The sequence below is a fragment of the Agrilus planipennis genome, unplaced genomic scaffold, assembly GCF_000699045.2.
Source record: "Agrilus planipennis isolate EAB-ADULT unplaced genomic scaffold, Apla_2.0 scaffold64, whole genome shotgun sequence".
Lineage (NCBI taxonomy): Eukaryota > Metazoa > Arthropoda > Insecta > Coleoptera > Buprestidae > Agrilus > Agrilus planipennis.
The window spans coordinates 617,121-628,473 of NW_020438927.1; the positions used below are offsets into that span (position 1 = coordinate 617,121).

At 33.7% G+C, this 11,353-nt stretch overlaps 1 protein-coding gene and 1 pseudogene across 1 annotated transcript; one reads left to right on the plus strand and one right to left on the minus strand.

The window, feature by feature from the left end:
* Window positions 1–164: 164 nt before the first annotated feature.
* LOC112904320 (protein Mo25-like) lies at window positions 165–1,773 on the plus strand. The gene is made up of 5 exons (XM_025974073.1): window positions 165–173; window positions 1,162–1,215; window positions 1,300–1,464; window positions 1,528–1,632; window positions 1,693–1,773. The coding sequence occupies exons 1-5, from the start codon at window positions 165–167 to the stop codon at window positions 1,771–1,773; spliced, it is 414 nt and encodes a 137-aa protein (XP_025829858.1).
* A 4,658-nt stretch (window positions 1,774–6,431) lies between these two features.
* LOC108736328 overlaps window positions 6,432–11,353 on the minus strand; it is a 113,285-nt pseudogene continuing 108,363 nt past the window's right edge.

The following is an 11,353-nucleotide window of genomic DNA, read 5'->3' on the forward strand; positions in this document are numbered from 1 at the left end:
AATGTTCTCCCAGAATTGCTTGTCCTATTAATTTACTAGTTTTTGTTAAGAAATGTAATTTTAATATTTATATTTATTTATAATAGGTATGTAAGTACTCATGTTTGGTAATGATAAAACCCACAAAAGTAAAATAAGATTTATGATTAGAAATATTGCTTAAGATGTGGATGGTGGGGATACAATAAACTGTAAAACAATTGTTTTGTGATATTTAATTTGAAAATAAAAATATTTTGCAAACAATTGTTTGAATTACATTTAAAGTTCTAATAAAGAACTCTACATGACTATATTTCAAACTTATCTACGGCCTCTAAAGTTAACTAATATTTAACACTCCTAAGAATAGATGGCTCTTAACATGTCAAATTAATGTATTGCGTAGAACAGTTTATGTTAGATGGCACCATATACCCCTTACAATTAATTTGTAAAGGCATTTTGAATTTAAATCATCGGCTTCTGCTGGTTTACATAAAATAGATAATGTAAATAATTAATATAAATAAAACATGTATTATTATTACCTAAAATAAATTAGCGCTGACATCACATATCACAAATGCTTAGTACAGAATAATTTTAAAAGCTTTAGTAGTAATAGGGGTGCTACACATTTTAGTGGTGTAAACGATGCTTTAAAAGTTATTTTGGGTTTATTTAACAAAAACGAAAATTGAAAATGACGTATTGTTTGCGTTTTTACCTCTTTATACAGGCATTACAAATAGTTAACAACACTTTTTTGGCGGATTTTATTTACGATTTTGAGACCCATTTTATTGTTACGCTGAAATTTGTAGGCCGTCGAATGATTTCATTTAAATTGAAATTGTGTCAGGTACTACAGGAGGTTGAATATCAATTGATAACATTAATTCTGAAACTTGCGAACAGAATTTGTAGGGCATTAATTAGTATATGTGTTTGCTGAATATAGATTCCCATGTAGGCCACAATTTCATTAGCAGAGGTCTCAATAAATATTTGTATCGAATTCCGCGTTTTGTATCAATACGCAGAAGTTACTTCAGCAAACAATAAACTTAACAGCATGGGCACATTTATTTATTTATTTATTTATTAATCGAAAAGTACAGAGATATAAAGATGTAAGTGCCTAAAGGTTTGGGTAAATTACAAAACTAAATATTATAGTATGTGGAAGTATCTACTTTTGATATTGCATCAGATGCCTTTTCAACATTTAAGGTATTATTAATCTTTAGATTTGTATATTTTACTCTTGGTATGAAGGTAGATTTGTGTACACACTAATGGTTTTCAATGTTTTAGGAACTACTTACCCGCCACAAAATTTTGTGTGCTGACTTCTTAGAAACAAATTATGATAAAGTATTTAGTCATTACCAAAGGCTGTTAAATTCTGAAAATTATGTAACTCGTCGTCAAAGCCTTAAACTTTTGGGAGAGCTGCTTTTAGATAGACATAATTTTTCTGTAAGTAAATGATTAAAAGTTAATTATTAGATTTAAATAACAATAATATTCAAAATTTCATAGGTGATGACAAGATACATTTCAAATCCAGACAATCTTAAACTTATGATGAACATGTTAAAAGAGAGGTCTAGAAATATACAATTTGAAGCCTTCCATGTATTTAAAGTAAGTCAGAAGTGACATTGTGATTTAAATGGTCTTTTACATCATATTTTTTATTTGAAGGTATTTGTTGCAAATCCCAACAAACCTAAGCCCATTTTGGATATTCTTCTGAGGAATCAGGATNATTGTAATGATAAGTAAGACATTTTAATGCAAAAAGTTGATCCAAGTTAAGTGATTACAATCTGATTATTGCATATAATTTTAAGTAAATTAGACTGCAATTTTTGTAGCATAAGTTTGTGTGAGGGAGTACAGCCACCCCATGCAATAACATGAGTTGTGAACATACGGTAATGAATTAAAAAAAAAATACGATACCTTTTTTGCAATTAAATGACACTATTGCGCTAGTTACCATTATAGGTACCTGATGCATTAATTAGTTTTTTTACCCATTGATCCTCTTCTTAAATTAAAAAAAAAATTGTACTGCACCTAAGTGCATGTAGGTATATTTTTCTTAACCCTCCAACTTGATGGTGAGTGTACATCCCGTATTTTCTGCGTTTCCTTTTACAACGGGTATTTTTTACGACTGCATGGTAGTTGGTACATTTTATACCTGTCAGTGTCGTACGTATAGAAAGTGTTTTGTTTGATGGGTTTTAACGCACGTGCTCGCGAAGGGAAAATATTCTGAAGAGATTGATGATGAAAGCACGCATACGAATTTACACATATTATATGAATACCCTTGGATGTAAAGGAACGATGCTGTAATAGGTAGGTATCCCTTCGAGCGGTGCGCAGTTTCCTAACTCGGAGCAGGGTATGACGACAGGGGGATAACCGATTGTTAGGAAGAATAGGGTTTACGGAAAGAAAAAAGTGCGGCAGCTGCATCCGTTTGATCGAGCACGTGTCGAGTCATAGTTTTGGCTTCGTTTGTTGTTACCCCACAATACAGAATTAACCAACGCATATACTTGGAGATTGTACGCACTTAATACTTATTGCGGGAATACGAGTGTAACGAAATATACAAGACAGTAATTGTTAATTAAATTATACGAATATCTGTTTTTTTTGACATTTGACTTTCATTTATTTGTTCTTCTTAGGGTTCTGTACTCCGAAAAGAAAAAAGGAACCCATACATGATCACTTCGCAAGGAAGCCAAAACCTATAGGGTAGGCATTTCTCGTTGACCAAGAATTTGATAAGAAGCAGGGTCTTATATAAAGGAAAAAAATTGAAAACCGTAAATTTGTGGTTAGATCACAAAAAAAATTAATTGTAATATTCTAATTGTACGCTTTGGGGTCTCATTTTGGAGGAGAATTAAGATATATTCGGAAAAAGAGGGAAAAATCTTCGAGAATTAAGTCTCGTGACTGATGAACTACAGAACCCTCTGTGCGGGAACTGACTCGCATTTAGCCACTTTGTTTTTTATTGATTGTGAATATCTAGATGCTTCCCTGTAAATAATGAAAAATTTTATCCCATCTACAAATCTATTAAAATAGAGCAAAGATTAGTAACGATTAGTAAAAGCAAGATGAAGAACGAAATCATTGCGACTGAATATGATCTGTTAAACTCAAAGAGTATTCGTTACAATTCAAAAACAGACAAACTTATCACATTATTTACAAGTCAACCTACCCTTAAATTAAATTGCATTTTCTTTTTTGTTTCATCTTCTTATTTCCACTATAAATCTCACCCATTGCCGTTACTAATTAAAGCCTTTTTAAACAATCTTTAAATTATTTTCAATGTATTCTTCATATATACATACGTATGCTTTAATGATTAGTTCTCCTCCTTACACATTGTACATGTCTCTTCTTTATCTTTCAACCAACAGTTACACATTTCTGAATTTAGCCATTAATTAGTTATCATTCCGGAACGTACATCAATCTTCTAGAAAATTCTTAAACATTATCGAATCATGTAGATGCAGGGGTTTTACGAATCTGTGATATTCTGTAACGTTGTGACCAGATGTCGGAATTCAATTAACAATTTTATTGACTCTATATATACGGAGTCCTTTGAGGCGATAGTCTTTTAATCCTCATATCTTTGAAACCAACCCCTGCTGCTGAAAACCGAAATCTTCTTCATGGACGGGGGATGGAAAGCCATCATACCATTTTACCCTCATGAGGCTGTGGGATTCGGTTAAGGAGCTTTAGCGTAACGTACGTTAAAACTACAGTTACTTTTATTATAAGTAGATATATGTATATTGATTTGTTGGATTAATTTTTTACCGACTGGCTTAATGTATGTATCTTTATTATTCGAAATGTATAAGGATATAGTTTTGAAATATCTAATTCCATCTATCAAATATTCTTAAATTAAGTTCATGACAAGTCTTAAATATATCATTATCATCATCATCATCATCATAAAGTCATTAGTCCTAAGATTAGTTGGACACGCACCTCCACTTTTTCCTATCCTGAGCTAATCTTCGCATTTCCCTAAAACTAGAACAACCTACATCCTTAACTATTTTCGAACAGTAATCTAACCTAGGCCTACCTCTACTCCTCTTAACTCCTGTTTCTGCCTCTAATATGTCTCTGACTAGCCCTTCACGTTTGAGAAGGTGTCCTACAAAGCTATCTCGCTTATTTCTTATTGACTTCCATGGAGTCCCCTGTTTTTTTATTCTTTCTAATACTTCTTCATCATTCGCCTGTACACCACATTTCGAACACTTACAACATTTTCATCTCCACCTCGTCCACAGTCCATGTTTTGCATCCTCCAGGCACACACCTTTAACAATCTTTTCCGAATATAGCATAAGTGACTTCTTTTTGTTGAAGGCGATTCTTTACTTCTCGTTCCATCCTGTGTTATCTGACTTCCTAGATGCCAAAAATCAGCCATTTCTTCTAAATATTCGTCTCCTATCTTTAAATTAGCCCCTTCCCTACTTTTCCTTTACATACCAGTATTATTTTTTTTAATTTTATTTATTTTCATACAATACTTTTTTGTCAATACCGCTTCCATTTTATTATGGCTACCTCTCCAACTCCTTGTCAAATGGTAATATCGCTATATCATCTGCAAATCTAAGCAAACTAATCTTTTGTGCCTGTGTATCTATCTACACCGTCTTTAATAATGTTGATTCTATCTCTGTACCTCATCTCTACAGTTTTAAGTAAATTTAACGTTATACATTATAATCCATATTTTTTAATTTTCTTTTATGGAGACTTTTTTTAGATTTAAAAAGTACTATAAATCGGAAACGATCATATAAACCAACCATAAAACAGGTATAGCATAATTTTATGGACCAATGGCCCACTTTATTGTTACACTAAAGTTTATAGGCAGTCGAACGATTTGATTTAAATCGAAATTGTGGCAGGTACTACAAGAGGTTGAATATCAATTGGTAACATTAATTTTGACATTTGTAAACAAGATTGTAGGGCGTTAATTAGTATATGTGTTTGCCGAATATTAATTCCAATGGAAGCTACAATTTCATTAGCCGAGATCTCAATAAATATTTGCACCGAATTCTGCATTTTGTGTCAATACACTGGAGTCACTTCGGCAAACAATATGTGCCCATATATTTAACAGCATGAGTCGTAGATAACGAACATACCGTAATGAGTCTTAAATATAGCGCTAGTACATCAAACTAAATTAAACTCATCATCATCATCATAAGGTCGTCAGCCCTAAGACTGGTTGGACACGCACCTCCACTCTTTCCTATCCTGAGTTAAACTTCGCATTTCCCTAAAACTAGAACAACCCACATCCTTAACTATTTGCGAACAGTAATCTAACCTAGGTCTACCTTTACTCCTCCTGACTCCTGTTTCTGCCTCTAATATGTCTCTGACTAGACCTTCATGCCTGAGAAGGTGCTCTACCAACCTATGTCGCCTATTTTTTATTCACTTCCATAGAGTCCTCTATTCTTCTGTTCTTTCTAGTATCTCTTCATTTCTAACCTTTTCTACCCACGTTATTTTCATCATTCACCTATAACACCACATTTGGAAGGCTTTTAACATTTTCTTTTCCGCCGCGCCCACTGTCCTTGTTTCGCACCCGTACAACGCCGCGCTCCAAACACACTTTTAACAACCTTTTTCGAATTTTTAAATTAACCGTTCGCGAGCATAGAAGTGACTTCCTTTTATTAAAGGCGACACGACTCTGCTCTATCCTCTGCTTTATATCTCTACTAGTCCTTCCGTCCTGACTTATCTGACTTCCGAAATATCTAAAATCAGCCACTTCTTCTAATTTTTCGTCTCCTATCTTTAAATTGGCTCTTTCCTTACTTTTTCTTCCCTTGCATACCAGTATTTTGATTTTACATTTATTTATTTTCATACAGTACTGATCCGTCAGTACCGCTTCTATTTTATTTAAAGCTATTTCTAAGTCCTCCTTGCTAGATGCTAATGCTACTATATCATCTGCAAATCTAAGCATACTAATCTTTTGCCCTTGCACATCTATCCCTACAGTTGTACTGTCTTTAATGATACAGCTAATCAATTTGTCGTCGATTAATAACCAAATCCAATCACAGTTGTTAATTAATTGTAAAACCGTTCTTGTACAATACACATAAATCTAATTTCTGCAGACATGTTGCATGCACATAAGTTAGGAAGGTCGTTAGGTAGAATTTTGCCGTAGAAGAAGACAAAAGAGAAAAGAATGCGAAACTTGTTGAGCTCGAGAGTAATCACGTTGCGAAATAAGACGGCCGTGCCAGGTACAATTTCGAATGCGGAATCTCGGGAGCTCGGTAGCTATCCATAAGCACTTGTAACCTTCTGTTTTACGGGAGAAAGAGCCGCGTTGTCGGTCGGATCTCTCGGCCATTCGAAAAGCCCGTTGTACAGGACATTTCATCCCACGGGCACTGCTTCTTAGGCACGTACAACGTTACATTACGTTCCTCTTCTATTGCTCCCAAAAGAGTTTCATCCTCTTCAACAGACGAAATAATTAAACTGACAAAGAATGAAACTTTCAACAATGACACGAATATGCGAATAAACGAGTACCACCCCCGCATACGCACTCTGTTTTGGCTTCATTACGGCCGCCTGTAAATTCAACTGATTTTAAATTTCTACTCAGACGCAGACAAGATAAAGGAAAGAGAAACAAAATTGGCCAGAACTTTTTCAATACGTGAATTATTTAGTTTTTTATGTATTATTACGGGTTACGACGGTTGTTACATTTTCAATGAATATTCACTTTATTAAATAATTTTGTTTCTATTACACAATACACGGTTGTATGCCATTTGTTTTAGTACTCAAAAAGTCTACCAGGAGACAGAATTTCTGTTCTATTTCTTCCTTTCTTCAAGATATTATTATAAATGAAAGTCAAAACGAGGTAAAAATACACTATATTATCGTAATCAACATTAAGGATATTTACCTCTACAAATACGGTAAAATATTTACTGAATATCCTTCAAAGGGTTTAAATTGCATTTATTGAACTTAAATTACATTATTATTTATATGAAATGATGGCTGGAGATATTTGCGTTGTCCGATTGGTTCCGATATATCTCTATGTTGGATTCTCATTTGGCTTGCATAGAATAATGCTAATATTTGCAGTATTTCTAATGTTAGAGAAGGGCCCAATTCGATTTTTCACAGTACTAAAGTACCTACTTAATCCAAAAGTCATAAGAGTATAATCATATTTAGCTTTGATTGATTCTTTTAATACTTCACAAAACGTTTTTTGGTAAAAGGCAAATGTTAATATGTAATAAAGAAGATGGTATGTAAATACATTATTGAATTATACAACACATATATCCAATACGTTTAGATTTTTTCTGGGCTTTTCAAAACACGTTTGGTTCTACTGTTGTAATGGTACAACACGAACTTTTCGTAGTCGGTGAATTTGAGAATTGTTCATTCCGAGATAAAAATGTTCAGTCTCTTAGAGTCTCTGAAAGCGAGACTCAAGTCTCCGTCTCTCATCGAGTCTCTTTGGTGTCGCTGAGAGACTGTCGAGAGACTGTCAAAAAAACTGTTTAGCGTCTCTGAACGAGAGACTTGAGTCGCTCATAGAGAGATCCTTATTTCGTATCCAGTCTCTGAACGAGAGACTCGAATCTCTGAACAAGAGAATCGAATCTCTCAATAAGTGGTGTTTCGATAGACATGGTTAAAATTTTCTCAGTTCAACATATTTCAGAGATCCCAGTCTTTCTACGAGAGATTCGAGTCTCTCAATTGAGACGAATCTCTGAATTAACAATTTTATCATTCGAGTCTCTTATACAGAGACTGTGAGGGATCCATAAAAACGCCTAGGCAATAACTGAGAGACTGTGAAAGACTGCAAGAGACGCTCTCGGAGACGCTGAAAGATCATGAGAGACTCAAAATTTTTGTCTAGGGATGTATTGTGAACAATATTGTCTTTTATTTTTGAGCCTAACTTAGATAAGTGAAAGTCCACTTGTATTATNAAAAGAATGATGGCCGACACTACGTCACAGTTGAGCAATAAAAATGGCCGGGGTGAGGGGGAAGAACTGGTTATAAACTAAAATTAATTAAACAAGTAAAAATTAGATACATATATAACAAGAACAAAATGAAGGTTTACACATATTAGTCCACCTACATATGAAATTTATAAATTTATATCATTTTTGATTGATTTTTTTATTTTTTTTATTTTTTAAGTAATATTAACCATTTTTTTAGTTTAAATTTAAGAGAGATAGAGCAACTAAGTGTCTTAAGTTGATTTGGAATATTATTGTAAAGTTGAATAGCTTTAATAAAACTATCTTTGCGACCTACCTTTTTATCTACATTTTTCTTCTTAGTAATACTGTTGGATTTGCTGAAACTTTTTTTAACTCATTGTAATGATAAGTAAGACATTTTAATGCAAAAAGTTGATCCAAGTTAAGTGATTACAATCTGATTATTGCATATAATTTTAAGTAAATTAGACTGCAATTTTTGTAGCATAAGTTTGTGTGAGGGAGTACAGCCACCCCATGCAATAACATGAGTTGTGAACATACGGTAATGAATTAAAAAAAAAATACGATACCTTTTTTGCAATTAAATGACACTATTGCGCTAGTTACCATTATAGGTACCTGATGCATTAATTAGTTTTTTTACCCATTGATCCTCTTCTTAAATTAAAAAAAAAATTGTACTGCACCTAAGTGCATGTAGGTATATTTTTCTTAACCCTCCAACTTGATGGTGAGTGTACATCCCGTATTTTCTGCGTTTCCTTTTACAACGGGTATTTTTTACGACTGCATGGTAGTTGGTACATTTTATACCTGTCAGTGTCGTACGTATAGAAAGTGTTTTGTTTGATGGGTTTTAACGCACGTGCTCGCGAAGGGAAAATATTCTGAAGAGATTGATGATGAAAGCACGCATACGAATTTACACATATTATATGAATACCCTTGGATGTAAAGGAACGATGCTGTAATAGGTAGGTATCCCTTCGAGCGGTGCGCAGTTTCCTAACTCGGAGCAGGGTATGACGACAGGGGGATAACCGATTGTTAGGAAGAATAGGGTTTACGGAAAGAAAAAAGTGCGGCAGCTGCATCCGTTTGATCGAGCACGTGTCGAGTCATAGTTTTGGCTTCGTTTGTTGTTACCCCACAATACAGAATTAACCAACGCATATACTTGGAGATTGTACGCACTTAATACTTATTGCGGGAATACGAGTGTAACGAAATATACAAGACAGTAATTGTTAATTAAATTATACGAATATCTGTTTTTTTTGACATTTGACTTTCATTTATTTGTTCTTCTTAGGGTTCTGTACTCCGAAAAGAAAAAAGGAACCCATACATGATCACTTCGCAAGGAAGCCAAAACCTATAGGGTAGGCATTTCTCGTTGACCAAGAATTTGATAAGAAGCAGGGTCTTATATAAAGGAAAAAAATTGAAAACCGTAAATTTGTGGTTAGATCACAAAAAAAATTAATTGTAATATTCTAATTGTACGCTTTGGGGTCTCATTTTGGAGGAGAATTAAGATATATTCGGAAAAAGAGGGAAAAATCTTCGAGAATTAAGTCTCGTGACTGATGAACTACAGAACCCTCTGTGCGGGAACTGACTCGCATTTAGCCACTTTGTTTTTTATTGATTGTGAATATCTAGATGCTTCCCTGTAAATAATGAAAAATTTTATCCCATCTACAAATCTATTAAAATAGAGCAAAGATTAGTAACGATTAGTAAAAGCAAGATGAAGAACGAAATCATTGCGACTGAATATGATCTGTTAAACTCAAAGAGTATTCGTTACAATTCAAAAACAGACAAACTTATCACATTATTTACAAGTCAACCTACCCTTAAATTAAATTGCATTTTCTTTTTTGTTTCATCTTCTTATTTCCACTATAAATCTCACCCATTGCCGTTACTAATTAAAGCCTTTTTAAACAATCTTTAAATTATTTTCAATGTATTCTTCATATATACATACGTATGCTTTAATGATTAGTTCTCCTCCTTACACATTGTACATGTCTCTTCTTTATCTTTCAACCAACAGTTACACATTTCTGAATTTAGCCATTAATTAGTTATCATTCCGGAACGTACATCAATCTTCTAGAAAATTCTTAAACATTATCGAATCATGTAGATGCAGGGGTTTTACGAATCTGTGATATTCTGTAACGTTGTGACCAGATGTCGGAATTCAATTAACAATTTTATTGACTCTATATATACGGAGTCCTTTGAGGCGATAGTCTTTTAATCCTCATATCTTTGAAACCAACCCCTGCTGCTGAAAACCGAAATCTTCTTCATGGACGGGGGATGGAAAGCCATCATACCATTTTACCCTCATGAGGCTGTGGGATTCGGTTAAGGAGCTTTAGCGTAACGTACGTTAAAACTACAGTTACTTTTATTATAAGTAGATATATGTATATTGATTTGTTGGATTAATTTTTTACCGACTGGCTTAATGTATGTATCTTTATTATTCGAAATGTATAAGGATATAGTTTTGAAATATCTAATTCCATCTATCAAATATTCTTAAATTAAGTTCATGACAAGTCTTAAATATATCATTATCATCATCATCATCATCATAAAGTCATTAGTCCTAAGATTAGTTGGACACGCACCTCCACTTTTTCCTATCCTGAGCTAATCTTCGCATTTCCCTAAAACTAGAACAACCTACATCCTTAACTATTTTCGAACAGTAATCTAACCTAGGCCTACCTCTACTCCTCTTAACTCCTGTTTCTGCCTCTAATATGTCTCTGACTAGCCCTTCACGTTTGAGAAGGTGTCCTACAAAGCTATCTCGCTTATTTCTTATTGACTTCCATGGAGTCCCCTGTTTTTTTATTCTTTCTAATACTTCTTCATCATTCGCCTGTACACCACATTTCGAACACTTACAACATTTTCATCTCCACCTCGTCCACAGTCCATGTTTTGCATCCTCCAGGCACACACCTTTAACAATCTTTTCCGAATATAGCATAAGTGACTTCTTTTTGTTGAAGGCGATTCTTTACTTCTCGTTCCATCCTGTGTTATCTGACTTCCTAGATGCCAAAAATCAGCCATTTCTTCTAAATATTCGTCTCCTATCTTTAAATTAGCCCCTTCCCTACTTTTCCTTTACATACCAGTATTATTTTTTTTAATTTTATTTATTTTCATACAATACTTTT